At 40.2% G+C, this 27,837-nt stretch overlaps 3 protein-coding genes across 9 annotated transcripts in view; all 3 read right to left on the bottom strand.

Moving 5' to 3' along the window:
* Positions 1-323: 323 nt before the first annotated feature.
* fbxo22 (F-box protein 22) lies at positions 324-3,791 on the bottom strand. Its single transcript, XM_072465230.1, has 7 exons — positions 3,601-3,791; positions 3,305-3,437; positions 3,141-3,225; positions 2,665-2,763; positions 1,979-2,131; positions 1,713-1,878; positions 324-1,594 (listed from the first exon to the last, which is right to left on the bottom strand). The coding sequence occupies exons 1-7, from the start codon at positions 3,729-3,731 to the stop codon at positions 1,201-1,203; spliced, it is 1,161 nt and encodes a 386-aa protein (XP_072321331.1). The 5' UTR covers positions 3,732-3,791; the 3' UTR covers positions 324-1,200.
* Positions 3,792-5,594: 1,803 nt separating this feature from the next.
* On the bottom strand, positions 5,595-11,615 carry LOC140380649 (tropomyosin alpha-1 chain-like). Of its 6 annotated transcripts, XM_072464523.1 has the most exons (10): positions 11,354-11,615; positions 10,885-11,010; positions 9,153-9,286; positions 8,943-9,060; positions 8,744-8,814; positions 8,582-8,657; positions 8,432-8,494; positions 8,271-8,340; positions 7,815-7,893; positions 7,270-7,502 (listed from the first exon to the last, which is right to left on the bottom strand). In XM_072464523.1, the coding sequence occupies exons 1-10, from the start codon at positions 11,465-11,467 to the stop codon at positions 7,499-7,501; spliced, it is 855 nt and encodes a 284-aa protein (XP_072320624.1). In that variant the 5' UTR covers positions 11,468-11,615; the 3' UTR covers positions 7,270-7,498. The 6 variants fall into 6 exon arrangements, with proteins under 6 accessions (XP_072320625.1, XP_072320628.1, XP_072320626.1 ...); XM_072464524.1 differs by lacking the exons at positions 7,270-7,502; positions 7,815-7,893 and adding an exon at positions 5,595-6,095; XM_072464525.1 differs by lacking the exons at positions 7,270-7,502; positions 7,815-7,893 and adding an exon at positions 6,684-6,772.
* Positions 11,616-14,573: 2,958 nt separating this feature from the next.
* The window catches only part of tln2a (talin 2a), a 57,507-nt gene continuing 44,243 nt past the window's right edge, over positions 14,574-27,837 (bottom strand). Inside the window, exons 33-58 of one of the 2 annotated variants that reach the window (XM_072465516.1) lie at positions 27,744-27,837; positions 27,032-27,121; positions 26,825-26,947; positions 26,610-26,753; positions 26,376-26,537; positions 26,117-26,257; positions 25,767-25,948; positions 23,899-24,031; positions 23,324-23,425; positions 22,904-23,074; positions 22,677-22,823; positions 22,479-22,580; positions 22,288-22,407; positions 22,026-22,172; positions 21,556-21,722; positions 21,223-21,421; positions 20,980-21,105; positions 20,682-20,798; positions 20,372-20,557; positions 20,144-20,251; positions 19,945-20,050; positions 19,259-19,383; positions 18,567-18,755; positions 18,303-18,485; positions 18,096-18,221; positions 14,574-16,800 (exon numbers count right to left, since the gene is read on the bottom strand). In XM_072465516.1, the coding sequence (XP_072321617.1) occupies positions 16,672-16,800; positions 18,096-18,221; positions 18,303-18,485; positions 18,567-18,755; positions 19,259-19,383; positions 19,945-20,050; positions 20,144-20,251; positions 20,372-20,557; positions 20,682-20,798; positions 20,980-21,105; positions 21,223-21,421; positions 21,556-21,722; positions 22,026-22,172; positions 22,288-22,407; positions 22,479-22,580; positions 22,677-22,823; positions 22,904-23,074; positions 23,324-23,425; positions 23,899-24,031; positions 25,767-25,948; positions 26,117-26,257; positions 26,376-26,537; positions 26,610-26,753; positions 26,825-26,947; positions 27,032-27,121; positions 27,744-27,837 (3,619 nt within the window). In that variant the 3' untranslated portion in view covers positions 14,574-16,671. The remainder of the gene's footprint in view (positions 16,801-18,095; positions 18,222-18,302; positions 18,486-18,566; positions 18,756-19,258; positions 19,384-19,944; positions 20,051-20,143; positions 20,252-20,371; positions 20,558-20,681; positions 20,799-20,979; positions 21,106-21,222; positions 21,422-21,555; positions 21,723-22,025; positions 22,173-22,287; positions 22,408-22,478; positions 22,581-22,676; positions 22,824-22,903; positions 23,075-23,323; positions 23,426-23,898; positions 24,032-25,766; positions 25,949-26,116; positions 26,258-26,375; positions 26,538-26,609; positions 26,754-26,824; positions 26,948-27,031; positions 27,122-27,743) is intronic. The other variant, XM_072465517.1, reaches the window with a different exon arrangement.

The following is a 27,837-nucleotide window of genomic DNA, read 5'->3' as shown; positions in this document are numbered from 1 at the left end:
TAGCTTTACGCCCGGTAGATCGTCCTTCTCAGTGGCGTAAGCGGTTTTATGCTTTCCCAAAATAAGTATTCAGTGGGAATATAATTACCTTTGCAGCAATTGGCTTAAACGTTTGTCATTCACCGGGATAAGCCAGTCGATGGTTAAGGCTCACATCAATCAAACTCGAGCCCATATCTTCCTCATAAACACGCATGCACGTGGGTCTAATAGGCTGAGGTTCAGTTATCAGGGAGTGTGCTTTCAGAGGCTGCTCCCACTTATCACAATAAATACTGAATTGCTTTTTTCCTGATGCATCAACAATAAAACCACACACACAGTTTTGCCATCTGAGGTTTAATCAAACAGAAACTATGGAGTTGGGTTACATAGGATTTGGCACATTCTTAAAGTGCATCGATACCAAATATTTTGGTTCAAGATGTTTTTATATACAGTAAGATTGATACACATCAGAACTAGCCTTACTTTTCATGATCAGACCAGTTAAAAAGGTAGTAGACATATAACTAGAAGACTTTTTGAAGGGAACAAATCTGCTTAATACTAATATCCAAAGACAACTAGTATTGGCATTCATATTTACACTAGATTACAGTTTAGTCTTTCTCATAATCAAAAATAACAAAAAAATATCCAAAAGGTAGACATCTAGACAAGACGGATTGTTAAGTTGATACAAAGTGAGCTTTTATTCTTAAAAGCTAAAGTACCACTGTTACGATGCAGTTGCCATGTGATCTAGGCAATCGCAGAACCTGAATGATCAGATTTAGGCCATTACGGTATATTTTTCCAGTGGTAAAAAAAAGTGTAAAACAAATTACAAAAGAGAGCATTAATCAAGAAAACATCTTGATTTTGAAGAACAAGTAACATTTTGCATTGCATTAGGGGCTAATTCACCTAATTAAAAGTGCTGCTGTTTTTTAAACACAGTTTACCTTGGGTACCAAAGCCAGGGTGTAAATGTTTTGGGAGAATCACTACACATATTAAAATGAGCACTATACATGTCATTATTGTATTCCATATCCTTTGATAAGTCCACCAACTCCGGTACAACCTTTTGGTCCGAGTTATAAAAGGGCTACCATTAAAGTGACTCTTCAGATTGGTCAGATGAAATCATGGCAGCTACATTCAAAGATTTACTGTCCAGAAAGCTGTATTTTCAGTGTCACTATTGGTAGCCTGCTAACCTAGATGGACCAATGTCATGACTGTTGTGTACTCATGCTGCAGTCCTTCTGAATCAGTGTCACACAGCGTGTAGTCATCCTTAATAATCCGGTCACAACCAATTTCTCCATTTCCAAACAGACCAAAAAGTGGAGTATTAGGAAATACTTTACGAAAGGCATCTGCTTCCACGTTGCTCTGATTATTGTAGTAACTCTGACCTCTTCCCAGACAGGCAAACATAAAGCCAATGGTGTTTTTCTCTGGAATGTTGGCTGCTTTTAGCCGTCGAATGGTAACTTCAGCCGACTGTGGGGAGCTGACATCTTGATCCAAGAGCACAGTGGCCCCCTGCACCTTTGAGCCACTCAAAGTAAGCCCCACTACACCATATGCTCCCTGGATGCAGCTACACAAAAATAAAATGTCATTCCATTGTTCATCTATAACATTACATTGAAAGCATTTATAAAACTGCATTCCAGCATGTTTGTATTTCATGTTATGTTGGTCATAGGTTCACATACCAATGCCTTGGAGGAGAGAATACACTTTCCACCAGACCTCCCGCTATAAGAGCTTTGGTCTCTGCTAATGGTCCCAGGATCTGATTTAGAAAGCGTGCTCCTCCGACTTTATATGCTTCGTAGACAAACAGCAGAACCACACGCAGATCTGGATTATCAATTAGTCCTAAAATAGAAGCAAATGAGAAGGTTTGACATATTTTAAAATATTGTATTGCATTATTGACAATGCAAGGGCTCTGTAGAAGCTGTTAAACAACAACAACCTGCTTCTTTCATGGCAGTGGAAGAGATGGTCTTTTTGCAGAAATGAAAAGGCTTGATTTGAACTCCATCAATACTGGGAAACATAATTGCAAAGCCTGCCTCGCCTTCCTGATGTTCTTTAGGAGGCGCTGTTCGGGAACTATGGGGAGTTACTAGAACAAAAACATGAAAGATGTGTTAAAAACGTTTTTTGGACATAAAAGAAAACGGTGCACAGTGTAACATTTCAGGTGGAAGGCTCACCACCTGCTTGTCACCATGGAGATATTATTGTTTTGGCAGGAATTTTCCACAATATGGTATTTATAACTTATTCATTTCCATGGAGATAAGCAGATGACGCCACCAAGTTACAAGTCAGCTCTGTGGAGAGGCGAGTCAGTTCACGGTAAGAATGCATGTTTTTCAAGGTATTTTAGAACAATGAATAACATGCAATTGAATAACTTCAGGATGGATAAGTTTAGGCAGAGCATTACCTTCTCCACTAGAGTCACTAGTTTTCTTTCATTATACATATTACAAACAGTACACTTTCCTGTAGGCTGAATTTCAATACAGAAGTGTAATATATTTAAACAAATACATATTTATTTAAAGTTATCAAACATCTGCAATACAACAAAATGCATATGCAAAATAACATTTTAAATGGACTCATGACATAAAAATGAAAGACACTTACAGACAATGCCAGGAGCGGCAATCCCCATGATATCACAGCCTTTGGGAAAGAGTAGATTTACATCCTCAACTGGGTCAGAGCCGTTACGGCTTCTTTTGGCTTCAGGAGAAAAGAAAATTGTAACTCAAGACTTCTAATATACATATGCTACATTTTAGAATAAAAATCAACTGGACCCCATTTGTACTAAAACAAAAGTTTTCCCAAAGAGAATGTCAAGCAGTAAATCCACTGTGACAAAGTAACAAAAAGTTATATTATAATAATAATGATAATACATCTTATTTATAACGCACTTTACATTCGAATGGAACCTCAAAGTGCTAAATATTACTATTATGGTTGGCATTGATTTAGTAATTTTGTTTACATGATTCGAATTATTATTCAAGTACTAATTTATTTTCACCTTTACATAATATTCCATCTTTACATAAGCATGGAGCTCTTGATTGCGCACAGAGCTCAGACTCTACCTGTGGTCCCGTAACACAGATCCTGTCCGTTGAAAGTTTCGCAGTCCACCATGGCCAGGACGGTTTTGGGCAGCAGAAACACATTCTAACAATCCCAGAAATAAAAGCTGTATTCAGTGCTCATGTCTTTACGTCTGCGGGCTAATTGAGCACCACCAGCTTACCTCTACGCCCTCCGAGAGGGCGCTGAAGAGAGCATGGACCCCTGAGTCACAGGGGCCACAGGCTGAGACCCAGGACAGGTCCTGCTGAGTCCTCAGGACGCGTCGCGCGCAGTTCCTCCACAATCTAGACACACTAAGCACAAACAACACAAGTATTTCAGTCACAAGAGCCGGGATGTGATGGTTTACATAAGTTTTGTCTTCACCAAGACAATTGCAAGGAGCCACGTTTGTAGAGCACTTTCACTTCTGCTCGTTTAGTCAGACATTAGCTTTGCCTTTAGCAAAGATCTTACCTTGCGAGCTGCAGCAGTGACTTTGTTGGAACAAATGTAAGAATTCTCTCCACCACTTCCGCCACATTGTTCAGGACATATGCAGCTTTACTGTCTTGAACAGAAACAGACACATTTGGATTTTCTCCCATAACTTGAGTGTTGTTTTCTTGAGCCGATGCTGCTGAGACGAACTTTCACCTCGTCTGTGACGCGTCAGCTCGTCGCACTGCCCCCTGCTGGCGCGGAGGAGGACATGGCAGTTCAGCTGTGAATAATGTTGATGGCCTCATACCTGTGATAGATTCATGCCTCTTACCTGAGAGGCTGCCAACTTTTCACCAAATCTAGGATTGAGAATTTGACATGCTCCCAGTCCAGTTAGGCCTATATTAGGGCTATTCAACTATACTTTCTGTGGGGCCAGATTTTTTTGAGAGGGCTATTATCTGAGGGGCTGATTACAAAACTGCACCAAAATGTTATTATTCATATCCAATACCCACAAACAACTCGCAATAGTACTATTAATCATTAAATAAAAAATAAGACAATGTTGGACAAAGACCAACCCAGTTTCAGTCAAAGCATAGACCTTGTCCTGAACATATTGAAGGTCCCATCAGGCTTAAACAACACCTTGAACAGAACTAGAATCTGAAGCAGGATATCTGATTCAACTGATGGTAAACGTTTAGTACAGTAGCTACTGAAGAACAGAGCTAAGGAGGTACAGTATGTCCAGTGTAGTGAGAGATGAATACAGCCTGTAACCGTGTAGGGGGCCTGTCTCCCCCAGGAGAAAATCCACAGTATTTCCTGCATGTTGGTACATATGTATATTTTGTTAAGGGTTACAGAAGAGTCGACCAATCAGGATGGCTTCCACTCATCTTTTTACTCTTGCCACTGTTAATTCATCCCGGAAACTTAGCCCATGGATATATGTGACCTTACCAACACAAGCCCAAATACAATGACTCAAACTGACTTGATTCTCTTTAATAATTCATGACTACTGTTTCCTTTACACTTTACAGTACAATAAAACCCATAACCTTATATTTCATTTTAACAACTTAATACTGTCCAAATAAACCAAATCTGTGGTAATGCAATTATGCTGGTTAATTAGATGAATTACTTTGAAATTGTACATTATAAAAATGCACTTGTTTTACAGTTAATTTGCATTTCTTTTGAGTTATATATTATTTGTTTTTCCCCAATTTTCCTAACAATTTTAAATCTGCAATGTACTGTCATCAACTGCATGGTTACCTTTACAGAACTTCACAAGCTTAAAAAATAAAGCTATAGTGCAGCCGGCCACAGTGTCGTGAGTTCGAATCCCAACTGCATGTCCTCCCGCTCTCAGCCCACATTTAACTCTGTCCTTTCCTGTGTAATAAAGAATGGCATATTGAGTTTCACCTCTCTGCGTCCGCGGCCACAGTTTGAGAAGCACTAAGCCTTAACACTTAATCACACATGAGAATAGCATGGGTTTTTAAGTGCCAAATGCCACACGATCCGGCCTGCTGCCGCTGTAGCACGCTTTGAGGAAACTACATCAGAAACCGCCCTTGTTCTTTTGCTCGGACAATGTTGGTTTGGATCAGATTCTGAGTTTAGCTCTGTATTGTCCACACTTCACATATTCTCATCGCATGCGCAGAAGGATGGACATCTCACCCATGGACGCCCTGGTGAACAGCCCAGATTGTCTAAAAATGAGCTTTATCCTCCCATTTTCACTGTTATAAACATACATAATTTCTAATTGCACAAAATACAGCAATATAATACATTTGATATAAAGGCAGAAATGTTTCTGTAATAGAGCATTTCTATAGCGCTTTTCCACCTTCAAGGCACACAAAGCGCTTTACTAGGCAGTGTGAGTTAAGAGTTTTGCCCAAGGACACTAATACATTTCCTCTAGCCTTCCCACCTTAAAAGCATTATAGTTTCCTCTCTAGTGGAATTGTAAATAAATCTAAGTACCAGACCAGCAACATAACTAAACAATTTATTCACATCTTTAAAAGGAGACAAATAACCGTGCAAGGGAGTCGAGTACTGTAGCTATATGAAGTAACAGTGCATACACAGTTCACATTTGATTACAGCAAAGTAACCGGACAAAGCGTTCAACCAAAAAGCACATAAAAGTTCTTTTAAATAATCTTGGCTTAATATATGGCTTTATTAACAAGGATACAGTGCAAAATATTCCAAACTATACATATAAACAATACATATTACTGCTACGTTATTACAGTGTCTTTACCGCGACCTTGTGTTGAGTATTCCCTTGTTTTTACCGTGAAGTGAAACACAAGGTCCCATGTTTCTGCAGCGGTGGTACAGTGCAGGAGGAGCAGTCATACGTGCAGAGAAAGCACAGATGAGAAGAGCACCAAAGCCCAATCAAAGGTTACACATCTCCAATAGAGTCTGATCCAGCATCTGCTTTACACGGAGGTTGTCTTGATGAGCGTGAGAGAGTTTATCTGTTAATATAGCATTACATCTGTTAAAGTCGTTACAAAACAATGACAGGACAAAGACAATAATGCAGTGTTTAAGACATATTGTTTGTGTAAATTAATTCTGAATATGTGGAAGAATAGTTAGGTGTTGTACAAAGTGCACTACCTGATATTTGGAAAAAGTATTTATTTTTATACATTAGCTATTGTCGAGGCTGTAGCATCACTACAAAGCAAATGGATGGTTTCTGTACTAGAAGTCAGTAAATAAGAGCAGAAGAACTTTGACCATCTCATAATTGTTATGCTGTAAAAATGATAGTTATAAGAAATAAAGTAAATTCTATTAAAAAAAAAAAATAAAAAAAAAAAAGTTGCATTTTAAAAAAGGCACATTATTGTGGGTTAGTTTTTTTTTTTAAAGCGTTATGTTTATAGCTTTTTAGTATAGTTTTGTTCGTTTGTAGTTTTTATCTGATTTAAGGCTAAAAATCGGAATGATTTCTTGAAATGACATCGCTGCAGCACAGATAATAACTAGTATAAAATAACTAATCTTCAATCAATATGAGCATGCATTTTATATTTCTGTTGAGTGTAATGGTAATATAATATGTCAAGGAGTCACGCCTCATTCAAGGCTACTCTGAGTTCATTGGTGAGAAGACGATTTTTTTCAAGCTGCTTGTATAGATGATCTGAACCGCCAGAAAGCAAGAAAGAGAAAAGAGACACAGAGGGTTAGTACAAGAGAATATGTAGCTTCTAGAGACAGATTTTAGATTATATAAAAAGGCAAACATTGAAGTGAAAAGTTCAGCTTAGACTTTGAAAGACAGAAATAGTCACTCAAGGACACCTTACGGCGAGAAAAATAGAACAATGACTTTGAAGTACCGTAATGTGTTAAAGTTAATTATTCCCTGCCAACGCCAATATCATCCCTTTAGTAAGCAACTTCCCCTTTTATAATATATTCTATGGAGGAACATATTTGCTCTACCTGACGGGGGTTAAATACCATGTAGCAGTCCTTTCAAACAGAAAAGGGAACAATAGATGGAAGGGGAGCTTCAGAATTTATTCAAAATGCTACTCGACAAAATAAATAAAACACAAATGTAGACAGAAATTTTAAAAAAGACGGGACAAACGAAAATGAAGAAACATTCCAGGAGAAAAGGGTAAAAGACAAGACAGATGGAAAAATGTGTTTTATTTTACAGAAAGCAATTTGACTGGAGGATGTGTATGAGAGGTGAACACATGGATAGCAGCAGCAGCTATGGCCCAATGTGCGGTGATTACAGGGCAGGGCAGAGAAACAGAAAAGTAATGAAGGTGGGCAGAGCTGCGCACAAAAGAGCTGAAGATGAGGATGACTGTTTTCCACCAGCGGCTGGCTTCTGTGTGCAAGGAAAAGTTTAGCTGCGAAGAAAAACAAAGAGTGTTGGGAGGAGTAAAAGAAAAATGAAAAGCATGCAAAGAGGCTGAAAACTAAAGAAAGACTAGAGGAAGGGTTAAGGTTTGAGAGTAAAGTTTAAAATTCACAAATATGGTCAAACTAATTTTTTTTTTTTTTAAATCTATTAAAATGTTAAGTGAGATTTTTGTTTGTGTTCAACGCCAATATAAGTCTAACTATTAGTCATTTCACACAAACATGCCACAAGAGGGAGCAATTGCACACTTTAAGCTGTTAGGAGACTATTGAATAGGGGCAAGCAGGTGGTCAATTACATGGAGGTCATGTCGTTGAGGGCGTGGTCCAGCTCCTCGCTGATGGCCTTGTACTTCAGTTTCTGGGCATAAAGCTCATCTATTGTGCGTTTGCAAGAGTGGGGTGGCGAAGGATTGGAAAAACAAATGAAAAAAGGGAAATAAAGAGTCAGAAAAACACAAAGAAAAATACAAAACAGAAATGGTACATGGTGCAGCTGCTCATGGCCGTGACAGATTCCAGAGAAGTCACAGAGAAACACCTCACATGTTTAAGAACTCGTGTGCAGGCGGCTAAACAGCCTTGAACAGTCAGCTAACAATGTCAAGCAGCACTCTGGTGAGAAATGCTGCAGCTTATAGCCAACCGAGAGAAGGCCTCTGGTGCTTGGACAACAAACATGTTCCTTTATACAAGAACTAACCCTTGACTGCTGCAAAGTTTTGAAAAAAATATATAATAGAGTAAAGTCATACCCTCCAGATCGTCGATGGTCTTCTCAAGCTTGGCGACTGATCTCTCAGCGAACTCCGCACGGGTCTCAGCCTGATTTCAGGAAGACACGAACATATGAGTACACTTTGACTTGACACATTTCTGCCGATGTTTACCCGGTGGAAAAGTGCGCGTCGCTCACCTCCTTCAGCTTGTCTGTCAGGACCTTGATCTCCTCCTCGTACTTGTCCTCCTTCTGCGAGTACTGTAGCGGCGAGACACAACAAAATGGTGAGAGGCGCTCATAACGTTGCAATCCCACCTGAGAAGGTCATTATATTTTCTGACCCACCTTCTCGGCCTGAGCCTCCAGAGACTTCAGGTTGTTCTGTACGGTCTTCAGCTCTTCTTCAAGCTCGCCGCACTTGCTGCAAGTTGACGTGAAACAGTGTTAAGACGAGAAGGAACAGGCAGAGGAATAAAAAAAAAAAAAAAAAAAGATTCTCAATTCTACCCTTCAGACAGCTCGGCGCGCTCCTCTGTACGTTCCAAGTCGCTCTCAATGATCACCAGTTTACGGGCCACCTGAAGTCAAGACAGAGACAAACTCAGTGAAGTGAAGACTAACAACAGCTGCTGCTGCTGCTCCAGGAGGAAAAAGAACAGAGCCGAGACTTCAACGCTGAAAGTCCTGCACAGCTGCTAAAACTCACCTCCTCGTATTTGCGGTCAGCCTCCTCAGCGATGTGTTTGGCTTCCTTCAGCTGGATCTCCTGCAGCTCCATCTTCTCCTCATCCTTCATCGCCCTGTTCTCAATAACCTTCATGCCTCTGTGGGAGAGATTGCCTCAGTTTTAATAATGCATTCTTCACACTAAAAAGTGCGTCTACTCTTGAGCGCATCGTGTATTTTGGACACCGACCTCTCGCTCTCATCAGCAGCCTTCTCAGCCTCCTCCAGCTTGGTCAGGGCTGTGGCCAGACGCTCCTGAGCACGGTCCAACTCCTCCTCAACCAGCTGGATGCGTCTGTTCAGGGAAGCTACATCGCCCTCAGCCTAAGTGAACAAAGACAGACAAATCACAAAAACATACCCCAAAAAAAAAAAAAAAAAAGATATATATATATATTTTGTACACAGATCGCTTTAGGAACACTGCAGTGGGCCTGGCCGTGCCACCCACAGTCTTGACAATGACTCCGCTCAGTCTCAGCACATGAAAGATGGACGTGGGCCACTTTTCTGTCCTACAAATGCTCAAATAAATTCCTGAATATCAAACAAGGGAACATGATTACTTAGAACAATGCTATTGCTGCGCTACTATGGCCTTGTGTCTGGGAGGCGCGCCGTTGCAGTAGAGATTGACCCCATCTTTTACCGGTCAGTTTGTTTATCTGTGACACTCTGGGTGGTGGCGCTTCGTCCACGCACATCCTACAACAAGTCCCCCGGTTACACCTGTCTCATCGCGGGTACAAGCGCGGAGCTGAGCGGGCGGGCTAGCAGCACGCCACGCTTTTTGACCCAAGATTTGCGCTTTAATGCCGGCGGCCGCCTGGGAACCGTAATTGCCTTAAATCATTAACGGTCGGCTTACTCCTTCCCTCGCGCTCCTCTCCGCGTTGAGTTCCCGCTGCAATGAAGATGCTCGGTCCTCCGCCACGTCGGCCTGCTCCTGTAGCGACTTGATTTTCTTCTTTACCGCTTCTAATGAGCTCCCGCCGGCCATTTCTGCAGTGTTTCTGTTGCCGTCGGCTATGCTAGCTGTCGGCTCAACGTGGACCAGTCCCGCGCGCGCACACAGTGGAGATGCGGCGCCTTTGATCCCTGCCCCCACCCGCTTTAATCAAGGCTTGATGAGGATTTGGAACGTGCCACTAACCCGGAAGTAACGCGTTCCCACTCTCAAAACAAAACGGTGTCGCTGAGAATGGAATAAATGTGCAAAACCCGCATGTTTTTTGTGTGTTGTTTTGTATTGGAGGGTTTTTTATAGTAGATGTGGGATATGAAAGGCTAAATAATGTGTTTTTTGAGTGTGCAACATCCCTGTCGGGGAGTTGGGCGCATCCTATCAAAATCACAGCAGTTCCGCCGTTTTTGTAGATGCAAAAAGTAATTTAATAAGAATAATGAACATTAAAATGAGCATTAAAATGAAAAAAAAATATATTATTACTATTCATGATTATTATTATCATTATTATAAGTATTTTTTTTATTTTGCTGAAATAATAGGCTGATATTAATAGGTATAATAATTGGTCAAATGATGGTGATGTGTCAATAGCCTATATTTAACTTTTAACTGCACTTGTATACCAGCTTCAGATAGCTAAATTTGAACCCACTGGGGCCACAAATCTGTCAGTGATTGTGGGACCAAATATGCATGTAAAATACGACGGCACTGAAATCCAACACTTGCTTCACGCAAACGCTTGAGGAATGCTCACATTGACCCACTGTGACCCTACCATACACAGCACAGACTAAATTTAGGCAACCTGTGCATTTTATAGGTCTGCACATCCTTGGTTCGTTCGGGACAAAGTGTCTTTGGTCTAGCTGACATTATTATGTGGTCCTGCTGTGGTGAGTTTGTGATCACTTTTTCATTTGCTATTTTCCCTGTCGCCGCTTCATCTTACATCTGTGGCTTTCTTCTCGGCGAGCTCCAGTTTCTCCTGGGCATCCTTGAGCGCCTCAGAGTATTTGTCCAACTCATCCTCTGTTGACTTCAGCTTCTTCTGCAGTGCCACCAAGTCATCCTCAAGCTGTAGAGCACAACGATACAACATTTCAGCACAAAAGCAGGAAGGAAACATAATGGAAACTGCGATTGTAACGGATGCACAAAATAACATAACGTCATATTATTATTGTATTCTATTAAGTTTATTCCATATTCACAGACTGTATAATGTGTAGCATAACAGCCATGGGTTCAACGAAAATCCTCAATTTTATTGTAATTTATAATTAACTTACCAAAGTTACTAAAATACTAAATGACCACTATACATTATATTATACATATACATTATGTTTATATAGCATGTAAAATGTTCTGTAAAATGCCCATGTAAGCAGCAGTAAGGATAAAGTCCCTTTAACTACCTGTTTGCTTCTGTCCTCCGCGGCTTTCTTGTCTGACTCAGCCTGCTCAGCTCTGTCCAAGGCATTTTCCTTGTCGAGCTTGAGCATCTGCATCTTCTTCTTGATGGCATCCATGGCGACTTAGTGTTAGTGGTTCCACAAACCAAAGACAAAGAAACTGATTGAAAGGATTGAAGCGTCTGCTCGCTGCAGGATGCCAAGCTGGAGTGCGGGCTGACCTGGGGTGTAGAGAGTCACATATGCTTTTGGCTGGACAGTTACTGGACACCCAATACTTTTTTGGACACGAGCGCAGCTGTTTACCAAGGCGGGCCTGACTTTTTTTCTGGTTCTTGCAAGTGATTCGCTGTCTGAAGATGTTTGACGTCTTCCATGACTATAGATGGGTTCTGGGCGTCAGGAGGTCACTCCCCCCTCACACCAAGACGTCTTCTCCTCTTACTAGCACCCTCCAAGTGACATGGAAAAAAAGTGTGAGAATTCAAAGGCGTATGTCCTTTCAGAAGTAATTGTACAGTTCTGTATTGGCAACAATGCCCTTATTGCCATGTAAAAATTGAGCACAAAGTGAAATGGAAGAAAGTATATAACTTAAGCTTAAATCAGTAGGCCTAACCAAAGAATTGCCATCATGCCAATAGGACGCTGCTATTGAGCCAAAACAAATATATCCGATTGGATAAGCCCCTGTGAAAGGGTTTGTGTCCATGAGGGGTGTCATGTTATCTTCGACAGCTTATGTCTGACTGATCATTTCAGCAGCTCATTCAAAACATTGCTCAACGTTCCAGATATGCTCTGCTTGCTGGAAATCTTCATCATCAAGCTTGTAAGACTCATTCCACATTCATTGTGGGACAGGACATTGACTGAAAGATACAGAAGCTCTGACATTTCACTGACCCTCCAGAGCCTCTGGTCAGTTAGTGCAGCTGTCACACTGCACAGGATTTGGGAAGAGTTGATCAACATATTACTGTTTCACAGAAATATGTAATTTTACATTTATAGGGACTCAATTGTCTGTGTCAGGGTGTTTCTGTTTTGTTTTTAAAAAAAAATCCCTCAATTATACAGCTGAAATTAAGAAGATTTCTTAGTGGGTTTTGAAAGCGACCACCGCTGTTATTTTCTATAATGTATGCTCACATGAGCTTAATGTCCCTATGTTATCAATATCCACGGACATTGTTTAATCTGTTTTTCACTGTCGCCCTCAGAGGAAACTGTTGTTGTGATTTTGGGCATTACAAAAATAAATTGAATTGAACTGAATTATGTTCTCTGAGATTTCTCAACAGCACATTTTTGGAATCACCCGGGGGACACCTGTTTGACTGTGTTTGAGCCACATTCCCTTTTACTTTCAAGTTGATTACAAGAAAATCCAGTGTTATACATGTATTGGCACTCACATTCGTTTTTCTTATTTGTCCTACACAGAAATAAACCCCCAAAATTCTTAATAATAATCATCGTATATGATGGGCGGGTCTTACCACAGAACAGTATTAATATCGGAGTTCTCGACCTAAATTCTGTTATTGACAATGACTCTTGGATGAGAGTCGAAACGTCTATTTTTTCAAACTGAGTCCAGATGACTACAACTGAAGCTTTTTCTACTATGGAACACGCCTGGACGAATGAGGGATTACACCGACATATCGTATATGAATTTAAACATCCTGAAACCAGAATCAAAGTGTTAATGTACACATGTACCTCGATGTACTTAATACTACAATGCTTTCATCTCTTCGGTGGGTTTTGGGTGTGTTTATCATCACTGAGGTGGTCTGTCTTCCTTGGGGGCTTTTTAAGGCACTCAGCTGTTATGGAGGTGTCAGCCTGCATGCATTTTGTTCAGCAGTTCACCAACACATCATCCATGACCTATGGCCCTATTTGAACATACAGTATCCGACTAATGCAGTGTTATACTAATTTGACCAACTATGAGACCATTTTACAAAGCTTTATAGTTAAAAGCTGTAGAAATCATAATGGACTTGTCACTTTTTTGTCCTTTAGGATCTGTTGTTATACACTTTCAGATTATTGCCTTTGTTGCTTGTTCACTCTTTACTCTATATCTACTTTTTACTCATTCTCTTTCCTAATTTATAGTAGAAAAGTCCTCTTTATAAGTAAGTCATTCAAATGTATGCATGTATGTATTTAAATATTGTGGCTATAACTATGAAGGCCTCAATATCTCAAAAGGTGTCATTGAATGTTGCGCCTATTGAGCCATGGAACAACTGACAGAATGGCTCAAGTCTCCACTCTTGGTATGTGCTCTGCTGTAGTCATTAGTAACTCTATCTGCTTTGACTTTTAATATTAGATTTAGGTCGTAAAAAATAATGGATGGGCTGTACTTGCTGCTTTCCCATTGAATTCAATGCCCCTTCTCTTTACGCTAGATGTTTCTACTCGTCTCAAATGTCACATTGAACTATAATGTAGGTTTGAATATGTCTCCACAGTGACATCGCCTCTAAATTTAAACTAAAATGTGAGCAGTTGAGTGGTAGAGAGGCTTGAGGACGGAGCTGGGAACAGCTGTGCCTCTGCAATTGACATTGCCTCTTCAAGTTTTAGAGCCTGACAAATTTAGAACAGGTCTCAGTTTGAGCTTCAACTCTAGCATCAGGTTCAATGCTGACTAAGGAATACCATCTTCTCCTATTAGCTAACAAAGAGACTCAATCCAGTTTCAACATCAGTAACACATCTTTCAACCAAAGAAATGTGTGAATTAAAGGCACATCTAAACACGGGCACTATACTCTTTTAAAATGACCAAATCTCATGCTTCTAAGTTAATTCAATACTTTGTTAAAGACTAACCATGACATACAAAAGTATTTTTGAAGGATGTAGTTCCAGTCTCCTTTGAGCCAATTCATTCATCTTTGTACAAGCTTATTACTCTAATTACCGTATATTTCATTCAATCCTACTGTGTAATGTGTAATATTTGTGGGTCACTTTGAGTGATAAATTCAGCACTTAGTTATTCTTCTCGGACTTTAAGTCCAAATATATATCAGTCACTCAGGGACGAGACTAAGATGTGAGTGGAAAATGCATTATTTTCTGAGATAACTTGTTCAAAGTACTGAAATATTTAAGCTTGAAGGTGGTTTTCATGCCATACAGTAAAAATTCAGTTGAAAATGCAGAAAAAACAAAAAACGGAGAAAAACAAATGTTACAATGAAATGCTTTATTTTCAGCGAATACAAAAAATAGTTTTACACCGGCCAGATAAATATAATTTTAAGCAAAACATCTCACTTTGTCGTACTTCATACCTGCATGATGTATTTAAGAGTACAGAACACTTCAATTACTCAGTTAAAATGTACCACATTTTAACAATTACATACATTTCTTGAAATGTTTTAATCACATCTATTTTTTCTAAAGGCTTAACAGGAAAAGCCATCCAGAAATTGACTTTAAAACATCGACTTAATTAAGCAGGTGACAGAATCCCCAGGCTGTCACTAAGTGCAGAGACACACTGGTGCATGCCAATGGAATGCAGTACAAACTGTGTTCTTCATAATATTCGCATATGCATCTTTGGAGATGGTATTTCAGTAAACACATTTTGTAACTGACAAACCTCTCTCACTCCCACCAAAACAAAGAGGAAAGGATTAAAAACTAGAGGCATTAAGCACTTAAGAGGACCAGAGGTCAGGAATCCATTTGAAAAGATTTCTTCTCGTGCCTTTTTGAAACTGAGATGAGGTGAACCCATCGATCAAGTTGACCAGACACAGTATGGACTAAAGCTAAGGCACTAATAAGAACAACACTACAGATTACACCCCCTTGACACGTACAAAACATTATACACAAATGTAATAGCCACTTAGTTTGTATACGATGGGTTGTTAAGGACTTAAGGTCTTAGGATGAGTGTGTTCTTCCTTAAGATGTAGTTTTGAACCACTAAGCCATGCATCATTTTCACTACACCATTTTATACTGTTTAAGTTTGCAACAAACTGACCAAACATATCTACAGTGATATGTGTAAACAAAACATTTCTATTGCAGTTTTAAAATCATGGATAGTCTTGCACTGAAGTTATTTTGAATCAAAACGTTGTATTGATTACATTAACATTATTGCTATAATATTTTATGTCCCCATTTCCTAGTTTGAAAGTATTTTATCTTAAATAGAGTTTGTCAAGTGATGAGTATTGCATCAACTTAAACCCTGGTAATGACTAGAGCATCAAACATAAGTAAAATAGTAAAGCAGTGTGGTAGCAACCTTTCACATTTCATTTTTCCTGTTGTATGACGCCTAACACTACCATTCCGTGCAGTTCCATGCATGGGGTAAAAACGTTCAATGTCGCCCCCTCGTGCACCGTTTACGTCATTGCGTCATGTTCCGTTCTACGTAAGGGTTAGGGTTAGAGAACGTTGGAAAGGCTTTTGCATCATGTAAAAATGGTGCTGAATACGACATTTTGCTGCTTTGTTAAAACCACAAGTGAAATAAATATTCCTTCAAATAATAGCTATGCTGTCTCATGCGGAAACCTTAAATGAAAACATAAAATATAGAAATCACTTATTAAGGACTTCGTTCAAAAACAAAAAACGTTGCACAGTCGTAAGACAAACAAAGCTTAATGTCATCAGAGGTAAAAGAAAAAAACAACAACATTGATTTAATATCACTTCTTGCCCAGCAGATTCTGCACACTGGTTTAAGTAACAGATATAATAAAAGGCTGACTTTTTATACCAGGGTTACAAATAAAGATGTTGAGAAAAATGTAACTGAAATTAAGGTGCTAAACGGAGAGAGTATGAGGACATAAGCATAATGGCTGACATTCATTCTATAACAGTACCAAGCAGAGATTTCGATGCAGTTGAAAGACTTGCATGACATTCGCATTACAATCACTTCTTCATTGTCAGATAGGTCACACTTTACAGCTGCAACAGTTAAGAGTGTGGCTCAGGGACAAACGTGTGGGCACAGGTGTCGCAGTGTCTGTCCCAGGCCCGTCACATTCTGGTTGAGATTGCATCTGTCAAAAAGTTGTTTTGCTATACACATTGAGAACAGTTCATCAGTCTTCTTGACACAATCATCATATTCGGGCTGAGTTAGCGTCTTGTATGTAGTCATGTTATGGGGCTCAGTCTGCTGTGTTAAAATATAAGTTATCGTAGTGTTAAGCTGTGTTTGTGCCCAGGGAGTAACACCCAGATTGTACACAGGCACAGATGTGCTTCTTCAGTGGGACCAGGGACCTGCTGCTGGCAGTTTAGTCTGCATCCTCCCGTAGTTCACTGGGCAGGAACTTGTACTGTTGCTGTCGGATTTGGGCTAGTTTCTTTCTGGCTTCTTCAAGCTCCCTCTCCTTTCTCAACATCTCCTCCTGGGCAGCAATAATCTGAAGAAGAAATAATTATTACCAATTCAATTTCACATAACTTGATTTATAGAATATAATGTATAAAGTTAGACACTAGACTCGTTGTTTGAATTTGACTCATGATACTCTGTCAGTGTAATTAATTGGCTCAAGTCATTCCATGGAATGGAATGCGACGAGTCTTTGTTCTTGCCCGGTTTCTTCTTCTTCTTCTAATTATTATTCATGGTCATTTTGCCACAACTCGGGCATTTTTGACCCCCTGAACATCGATGAAAAGTCCCACATGGGACATAGACGCGATCGGCTCGGCCCGAATTCGAATAAAATGGAGCTTGTGAGAACGCCCGTCGCAACAGTGTAAACTAGTTCAAAAAAGAAAAAAACATGAAACTCTAAATCTTTGGTCTAGGCACATGACACGTGGAACAGTGATAGAGCTACCTTTGACCTCTGACGAAAAAGTGGCGCCGCCACGTTTGACTTTTTTTTCCCAAAATCGTACTTGTCCGAGGTTTCTGTCCGATCGAGCTCAAAACAACACTTTTTGCATCAAAAGAAAAATATACAAAAAAATGTTGATATTCCTCAAAAAAGGCTTTCCTGTTTTTTCAAGGACAAGTCACGCATAATGGAATTGATCTGCGGAGCTCATATTTCACTCACTAATGCGTTTTTATGGTCTGATTGGAAATAATTAATATTCATTTAACAAATTGACTCTATAGCGCCCCCTACCCATTGTGTGAAAAACTCAACATTGTCTGATTTGTTTGATTATATTCTCCTCAAGACGCCATGAAAAAAGTGTATTGCAGATATTGTGTGTTTATTTTGATGGAACATTTCCTCCCGTGCCGTGGTCTTAGCATTAGTGTTAGCATCAGCATTAGCGGCGGATCTCTGTTGCTAGGTGACGGAGGAACGGGGAGGAGGGGGTCTAAAGAATAAAGTCTAAAGAATAAAGTCTAAAGAATATAGTCTAAGAGAATGCAGTGTCGGTGCAATTGCGATCAAAACGCGGTCGCGCAGGTGGTGAGAGCCATCATCGTTGCGCAGGTGGTGAGAGCCATCATCGTTGCGCAGGTGGTGAGAGCCATCATCGTCGCTACCGCGGCTTAAATTCTATTTAATTTTGGAGGCATTTTGACAGGTTTACAGGTTTTTGGAAATTTGATTTTTGTGTGTTAAATGGCATCAAATTGGAAGATTGTTCAAGCTGAAATTGATTTATTTTGAAATAGTCTGTATATAGTCACAAACCTATTTTGATAAAAGCCATATATATTTGTTTTTTAAGGAAAATGAATTACCTGTGCAATTCCACCCACAAACTTTGTCTTGACAACCACGTTGTCTTCATCTGCCTTGTCAAAAGCAGCTTTCTGCGCTGCTCGCACCAAGTTGTCTGATGCTTTTTTAACTGCATTTCCCGCAATCTGTGGAAGAGGGAAACCTTTTGAGAACTGATACTGCCAGAGATTCCATGGAAACCTTTGAAAGTGTGTGTATTGTCAAACCTGTAATCTTCTCATGGCCTCAGAGTCCTGGTCTGCCTTCACTTTACAGGCCACCAGCAGCTGGGCAGTGGAGGCAGCCACCTGTTTGGCTGAGGAGATGAGTTTCTCTTCACTGGCTTGGCCTTGCACAGACGCATTAGCAGCTTCACACAGGTTGCTTGTTGCTGCTGCCACCATGCGAGCCTAACGGGAATCAAGTAAATGAATATGAGTTAAAGTAAAAGTATGCAGCGTTTAAAGTCACACGTGCTTATGGACACTTACTGCAGAAATCAGTCCTTGGGACCACTGTCCGTCATCCACAGCGTTGGCGGGAATGGAGCCCACCTTACCCTGAGCCACCAGCTCCCTCTGGGCAGCCGAGGCAGATTTGACCAGGGCACTTGTGGCTGCAGCAATGGACTTTGCTGCCTCCAGAATCTGCTCTTCAAAGTTTAGAGTCTCGTCTGCTTGCTAAAAGAGAAAAAGCAGACGGCCAGGCAATATCAAGACACTGTGTTTGTAGGCTGGCAGTTTAAAATGAGTAACTACAACATTATATAGTTTTGTAAAATTGTATAAAATTATGTTTGATTTATTGATGTTTTATATTTATTATTACACACAATTGCACAAACAAACATACACAGAGCAAACGTCTGTAGACAGAGCGGGACACTGTAGGAATATGTTTGATATATAGTTGGGACTGATTAACAACCTAATATATCAAACATATCAGACAGAGCCCTGCAGAGAAGGCCTCCGGTGGTGGGGGCAGGAGGGGAGGGAGGGGTGGGGGCAGGATTAATACATCAAACACAGGGCTGATGGGAATGTGTCTGAACAAAGGGGAAAACACATGAGACAAAGCACTCTCTCTTTCTTCAGAGTCACCAGCAAACACTTAGTAAGTACAATCTTAGAGAGCCCAGCGGGTCGTCCAATAGTCTATCATTCACGGAAGTATCACATACCTTTGGCTTGGCTCTGGGTTTGAGCTGCTCTAGCTTCTTAGCTGCAGCTTCGATGGACGCAGCTGCTCCAAGCAATTCTGTCTCTGCAATCACAGTTGGATCCTCCGGGTCCACCCACTCTGAACCTGAATGAATGAAAACAGATCGAGTTACATGTGCAAAACTATCACTAAGCACAAAAACAGTGTATCATGCGTAACAAGAATATAAATCACAAAAACACACAAGTGAATAAAACCCAGGCATAACAGGAGAGTGCACTGCAATTCACTGCAAAATGAATAGATGAATTGTTAAATTAAGTGGCGGATGAAACAAGGCAAGAGGAATGGTGATATAAACAATATGTGCATGAAATGTGGTTGGATGACGAATCATAGTAAGTTTCAAAACGTGACTTATGATTGACATATGTAAATCACTTACCTCCGTCTGTGGCAAAAAAGAGGACAAAAATATTACCTGATTTAGTAGACAAATTACTCTGATTGCCCAGTTTACGTAAAATACTAAACAGTTTCTATATACTAATATAGTATAATACATTCCATGCTCCATTCTGAAATTTATTATAAAGTACGCTGATTGGTGAGATCTCGAAAGTTCCGACACGCTCCTGCTAAACAAATGTATATGTTTAAAATAAAAATAAAAGAATAACTAAATAAAACATAAATAAGTCTAACCTTTCATGGCCTCTGCTGCTTGGATAAGTTCTGTGACAGCACCTGCAACCCTTTTGGAGCAGACTGCCAGCTGTTGCTTTTGATCTGCAGTGGGCTTCAGCAGGACCTATGTATTTTTAGAGACAAAGATCAAATATTTAACACAAAAAGAAAGAGAAAAACAGTGCATGTTAAAGAACAGATTTATTATTCATCTTACCAATAGTACTTGTTCCAACAGATCGATGTATCCCGTTGTGCATTCTGCTCCAAATGTCAATGCTCTTCTCTTCACGTCCTCGCTGACGTCTGAGCTATAGGCTGCTTGCTGTAAAAAATACGATTATGGTCTTTATAAATCATGGGACAAACTTCCAAAAGTCCTTAATTCAGAGTAATGCAACCAAAAAGATGTAAAATATCTACTGTACAACATAAACTTAAGAACCTTGCAGGTGGTGAGCATGTCCGAGATGGCCTTACGGCTGAGGTTCGCAGTGTGGATGATGTCCTCCTGGCGACCAGAGTTTCCAGCAGCCACGGCTTTAGCGGTTGCCATGGTAATTCCCTTAGTCATGCGGATGAACTCTTCAGGAGTGGTCATCTTGTTTGGAGCTTCTTTGGATTGAAATACCTATGTTCAATGTAAAAAAAAAAATAAAAAAAAAAAAAAAAAAAAAAGTTACATTGATTCATTTGTTTATTGGCATTTTTAAATAGTTACCATCCAGGTGTCATTTGTGAGCTGAACTCCTTACCCCCAGTTCTTGTTTAATACACTCTATAGTGGCCTCCAGGGCCCTGGTTCCTCGGGTGGCCTCATCTTCTACAGCCTTCACGGTTTTCAGCAGGGACGTCACATTAGTCACCATCACCTGAAAGTCAAATAAAGAGACACTTAAATACAATTAACATAAAACAAAAAGTTGTATAACTAAATGGATTTATCTCAGCTTGAATGAGAAACTGGAAGCGCAACTTTCCAGTACAGAGCATTTCCAGATTTAAAGCAAGTACTCCAAAAAATGATGCGGTGACAATGCCTTCATTGCTTACCTTAGCTGCGCTCTTGAGCTGATACATTGATGGATCGTCTGCTGATTTTCCAGCTGCACATTTGGTGGCGCTAATAAGCTCAGCCAGAGCTTTTGCAACATCTTTGACAGCGTTTATGAGAACAACCTGCAGAGGGACACCGAAATCATCACTATATAATGTGAACCAAACAACTAAAACTTTCAGTAGACATATAAAATGACTCTAGATTAAGCAATGCCTCTAAGGGCATAACTCGTTTACTTGAATTCTAAAGACCTGTGTCTCTGGGTCATCCGAGCCAATGCTTGCTGCTCCCAGTTTGACCACATCGGTGAGCTGTGTAATGGTTTTGGCTGACGATTGAGCAGCTTGTGCCAACCTGTCCTGTCCAGAGGCAGCACCAGACACCAGCATCTTTGTGTCTTCAACTAGCGCTTTGGCTGTCTTCAAAATGTTTTCTCTGGAAGGAAAGTAAAACAAATCATAATCAAATTTACACGCAATGTGATCTCAGAGTTTACCGCTAAATTAAATCTGCCAGGTTTGAATTGACCAAACTCAAGTTCCTGACACTGAAGCCACAGTTAAACTCACCTGTGATCAGCAAAGGACTCCTCATTCTCTGCATTGAGCGTGCCTGCGGAAGCAAACATAATGGTGGTGTCCAGGTCAGCTATAATCCCGGACACAGCACTGGCAGCAGTGATGCAGGCCTGAGTGCCCTTGTTTCCTGCCTGAAGGGCTGAAAGCACCAATGATACCTGAAAGTGTAACATGCACTGGTTAGTGCAGGGACCACAAACATCCAAGGTGATTTAAGTCATTTGTCATTTAAAAAATGTTAAGTTGAATATTGCAGAACTCTGCATTTGAATAGTATACATGCGGTTTGAATAGTGAATGATCAATGAAAAACACGCCCCATGAACATGTTAAAATGCGACACAATCACCTTTAACATTTTTATTCATTTATTCGTTTATCTGCATGCTTTTTATATAAATAATTGAATTGGAAATAGTGTAGTGGTGGTTAATACACTACTACATAGCAACGGCTCCTACCTTTTCTGTGACTGCTCGGGCACATTCGATGAGTTCCCGCTTGGTGAAACCGTCTAATGGAGTGATCTGCAAGGCTCCTGCTTTCTGGACCAGGTAGATGCAGCCATGTCCCAGGTCTTGAACGCGAGTCTTAATCTGAAACCCAATCTGAACACAATACAACACAATGTCAGAACGAAACCTTTATTTCGTATTTTAAAATGCAACAAATACAAACAAAATACAACAACGCCATTTCATGTTTTATCATTTTACGTCGCACCTCCTCTGGCTCAGCTGTATACGCTGCTAGTCGGCCCTGAACTGCCAGCTGGCTGTAGTCCACTGTCACTTGAGAGGCAAGAGCTCCCAAATCATCTGGACTGGTCACAGATTTTGTCATCTGTTTGATGCACAGAAAACAATTATATTTACCGAACATTGAAGACATTTTTATTTGATGCAAAACCGTACCATTTCCTGAGCAGTAACAGCTATAGCCTTGGAATATTTCACTGAGCTGGTCTGATAATCCACAAAAGAGCCTTCAGGTTCAAGAGGAGTACCTTCATCAAGCTGGTGAGTAAGAGTTATTCTTTAGTAAACCAAAAACATGAATAACACTATAATTACTGTTTTACTTTGTATACGGTTACAACATCCAACACTCACCTTGGCCATTGCATCTGCAATAGAGTCCACCATTCCTCCAACCAAACCCACTTCACTGGCAGCCTCATTAAGTGTCACCATAATGTCATCAACGGCCTCCTTCATGAGTTGTGTGGCCTCTAATATGGCGTCATGAGTGTGGATAGCCTGAAGGTCAAAGATAAATACAAGGTCTAATGGTTAAGCCGAATGTTAAAGGTGTTTTTGTGTTGTCGTTTCGGCCTTACCTTTGGGTTTCCTCCTCCCTCTTTCGCAGCATAAAGCATCTGAAGAGCAGACTCGGCCAAGGTCTTAGTTTGATCCAGAAAGGTCATCTGCTGTTGGTGGTCTCTGAGCTTGGAGGCTAGCCCCACACAGGCAGCTATGAGGGGGTCGAAGTAACCAGCCAACTGGGTCACCTGGGGCATAGAGATACAACTATGTATTATGTTGTTGGTATTGTATTTATTACAATTGACTATTTTAATGCTGAGCTAAATAAAAATGCATGAAAAGATCATGTTCAGTGAAACAAAGTTATAAAGTGGTAATTTAGTATAAAATAGGACCTTTTCATTTTATTATGCAGTCCAAACATTAAAGCAAATAGATTCTTGTGCTGCATCTTTCAAAAAAAAAAAAAAAAGTTAATAAATAAATAAATCTACCTTGTGTCCTAGTTGAGAAGCTTCGCCTTTGGCGGCTGTGGAAACGGGGTCAATTAAGTGGCCGATTTCCTGCACGGTGGATGTGAGCTGTTCTTGAAGCGCCTGGGGAAAGAAGCAGACAAAATTCATTTGGTTTTTACCGTTATGAAAAGGTAAAATCACAGTGAAAACCTGCTGCAACAAAAGATGAGCAAGAGAAGCACATTTTTTGTTGAAACATTTGAAATGATTCAATAATAATTTAATCCAAATAGAACAGTTATCCAGTAGAATAACAGTATTGTTACATTTCTTAAATAAGCAACCCCACTTAAACTGAGAAATGTACATTTATGGTATACATGTTTATTTTGTAGAACAATCTTCAAACATTACATTGTACATCAGATATACAGGCTGAAAGTGTTGCAAAAGGACGACGAGTGAAGACATCCATTGAGGGATTGATGATTTACACAATATAAAAACTATATGCTACATACATACAACTTTATGTTTATTAGTTTAATAAACGTTTAAAAAAGAAAATGTACGTTGAAAGATATTGGAAGCATTTCAGTTTGATAGCGGCTTACCTCCAGTGAGATGTCTTCCCTGCAGGGTAGATTCTGGCTGACTGCTGCCAGAGAGGCCTGCTCAATGTCCCGGATACATTTGTTGATGTTATCTATTGAAGAGTCACACTCCCGTTGGCCGGGGGCCTTGTCCCTGAGAATAAATGAACAGGAAGAGGAGAAAACCAAAGCATTAACACAGAAGAATTATCTACAGGAAAATTTTATTTACTGAAAAGAAAGTCATAAAAGTAAATGTTGACACAGTAAGAGGAAGATGGGTCCGATAAGAAAACCCATGTCTGGAGCTCGTCTTCACGAGCACATTTCACATCTGCTGAAACGGCCTGTAACCTCCAGCTTTAAACTGGCTTTACGGCCTCTGTAAGGTTCAGGAGGTGCAAACTTCTAGGGCTGACATTTGTTTTCGTTGCATTATGGGTTTGAGAAATCCCTCATCTGGATACTGTTTTTGAAATTGAGTATTTTCAGCTCCTATCCAGAGGAAATTTTCAATCAGATGGTACTGGCCTGAGAAACTTGAATTGATACTGCACGTAGCATTAGTCCAAGCCTTTGTTTACATGCACGCCTCGTTGTGATCTGCACGACTCTTAATCAACGCTGCCAAGTCATTGATTTGTTTTTTATTGGCTCAATCTCACTTAACCAAAGTGTGCGGACATTTCTGTTCAGAGGGGGGTTCTCCATTTTCATAAACTGTGATTTCAAATACTGTAGATTCCTACACCAATATTTCAAACCAGCACTTTTCTTTACGTAAAATGTGCCCCTCGTTTTCTTCAAATGAGTGCTTTGTGACTTTTGGATGATGGTTGGCAGCCGATTGTAAACCTGAATCCAGTGCCTTCTGTGTTGATACAGTCTTTGTTGCAATGGCGGTTTGGTTTACTAAATGATAAACAATAAGGCAATGTAGCTTGGTTTTTATGTGGGTCTTTGGTCTTTGGAATGAACCAGTTAATGTCTTAGCATGTTAACTGGTTTAAAGTGCACAGAAATGTCATGCACATAAGGGGTACAAACCCCCCATTTCTCCTGAGTTTGATTTCCCTTTCATCAAGTAATCAGTGAAAGAAAGCTAAGCCGGGGGTGTGGATGTATAAACAAACCTGAAAATTCTACACCATAGTTCCCCACAAACCCCTGGCAACCTTGTGGAAAAGTTTAAAAGTAGAAAATCTAATATAATTTATGCAAAAATAATGATATTTATACAGCAAGCACATACTGTATTTGACATGTGGCATTAGACTCAGTCAAAACATCTTTTTGACTTTTTAAAGCAGATATGTACATGTGGGTAAATCAGAGATAAATAAAAAAAAAAACACAAAGACACACACACAAAAAAACTCCACAAATGTATTGGCAGTGATGTAGGAACATGGTCTGCTTGGTTGCCAAGCAACATCAAGACCTGGCACAGCCTAATACACCAGCCACACACATTTTAGTCTTATCTGCTTTGCTTTCTTCAGTGCCCCTGTCTAGTCAGAAGAATTCATCCATTAGACATGAAATATTAAATGTACACTAAAGGTCCTATGCATCATTCAGGTATTTTTACTAGTACTTTTAGACACCTTAGCATTGGTATTTTGTAATAAATGAAAACAGTTTAACTGCAGGCAAAACAATTAGGCCTAAATCAATCCTAACTTCTGTGAATACAAAATGTTGACATTGTCAGCAGAAGGTGCATGGACTAGAGTGAGACAGTTTAAATAAGGCTTCAACCATTAGCCTTTTGCTATGACCAAGACATTTTTTAGCTCTTGAGAAAATGCTTTCTACTCAAACCTGTTGTGAATAAAACAAAACCACAATAGCTCTACCTCAAAACAGTCAGAAATATGTTTACTAACCGAATGGCTGTAATGAGGCCTTTGATTGAATCAGAAACGGTACGAGAATGGCCAGCCAAAACAGACCAGGTGGGCGGATCTTTCGGGTTTATGACTAAAGAACGAGCAGTCTTCAGCAGGTGAGTGGAGCTGTCCAGCATGGAGCGTGCTGAGAAGAGGATTGGCTCCTGAGCTGCAGAACCCTACAAAAAGAAAATGAATATATTTTTTTTGTCCAGAAGGCTTCATTAGACAGGACAGTATAGCGTGAAATGGGGTGAGAGAGGAAAGAGTATTGCAGCAGATTTTCGGAGCTGGATTTGAACTCACAACGCTCGCTCTGAATTACATAAAGAATTGCACAGTCATACCTCAGTGCTGATTCGAGCAGGGACACTGGCAAACTCAGGGTTGGAGGCAAATGCTGTGAGGTTTTCAACAGCCTCAATGAGTGGATTTGTGGCAACGTGACATCTATTTCTATTCTCCTCAGAGAAATCCCCATCCAGAGCCTGAATACGACAAAGATCTCTTTTTACCAGACTATTGGAATTCTTTATTATTAGAGCCAAGTTTGAAACCTAAAGCTGAAATATGTTCACCATTTGTAGAAAAAGTAGAATTCCATACCTTGATGGTTTTGACCAGGTTGGCTGTGCTGTTGGCCACCTCCTTGGCCGACTGGACAAAGTGCCTCTTGGCAACTGGGTTGGTTGTTTTTGATGAAGCCAAACGGCAAGCATTACATAAAGCTGATGTGTGCTTTGCAACAATGGTGGCAGCCGAGAGCACCTACAAATGAGAAGTGTAAGGAATCTCTACTTCTTCATTTATTGTGTATCAGTGAATCTTTGAACTACATACCTGGGACGGGCTGCTATCAGGGTCTACCAGGTTCTGACAGGCCATCTGAATAGCCTGGTTGGCTTTCGCAAACTGAATAGGGTCAACAAGCCCCTGATGCCCTGCTTGACTGTTGGGATCAGACACGCCTACCAGGTAAGATGCCTTAGGAAATTTAAAAGTTAAAAAAACATGTTCTTCCATTCTAAATGTGTGCACTATGCCTGAAGGTTCACCTGTCCCGCCGCTTCAGTGAGGCCACAAAGTGCCTTTGAGGCGGATCCTACACAATCTCCAAATGAAAGCACATCTCCAGTCTTGCAGTTCTGAGAGATACCAGCCATAGACTCTCCCAGGACCTAGAGAGACATCGTGAAGACAGATAAAGACTCTTTAAGATGCTATACTATTATTATATTAATTTCAGCAAGTGCTGTATTTACCTTTGAGTTCTCCATCACACTTTCAATGCAGTCAAAGTAGGACAGGTCACTGACTGGCTCATTGGGATTGCCCAGCAATCCCCTGACAGCCTGAGAGAGAGAAGCAGAGATTGTGATGCTGTGACATGCAGCTGTAACAGTGCAGTGCAGTGCAATGTAGTGCAATGTATGTATGTATGTATGTATGTATGTATGTATGTATGTATGTATGTATGTATGTATGTATGTATGTATGTATGTATGTATGTATGTATGTATGTATGTATGTATGTATGTATGTATGTATGTATGTATGTATGTATGTACGTACGTACGTACGTACGTACGTACGTACGTACGTACATGCATGCATGCATGCACGTACGTACATACATGCATGCATGCATGCATGCATGCATGCACGTACGTACATACATGCATGCATGCATGCATGCACGTACGTACATACATGCATGCATGCATGTACATGCATGCATGCATGTATGTATGCATGCATGCATGTATGTATGTATGTATGTATGTACGTACGTACGTACGTACGTACATGCATGCATGCATGCATGCATGTATGTACATGCATGCATGCATGCATGTATGTACATACATGCATGCATGCATGTACATACATGCATGCATGCATGCATGCATGCATGCATGTATGTATGTATGTAAGCACAAAGTTTGACATTCTTAAGTTATGTGTTTTTTTCACCTCCAACTCCCTTAAAGCATTATCACACTCCTTTTGCCCAGGAGCCTGCTGGGTGCACAGTGTAATCAGCTGGTTAATGCTATCAGTGACTGAT

The sequence above is a fragment of the Eucyclogobius newberryi genome, unplaced genomic scaffold (assembly GCF_026437365.1).
Source record: "Eucyclogobius newberryi isolate DKJ021-1_F unplaced genomic scaffold, fEucNew1.0.hap1 SCAF_5, whole genome shotgun sequence".
In the NCBI taxonomy this organism is placed as follows: domain Eukaryota; kingdom Metazoa; phylum Chordata; class Actinopteri; order Gobiiformes; family Gobiidae; genus Eucyclogobius; species Eucyclogobius newberryi.
The sequence above is the reverse complement of the archived record's forward strand: the minus strand, read 5'-3'. Positions and strand labels throughout refer to the sequence as shown.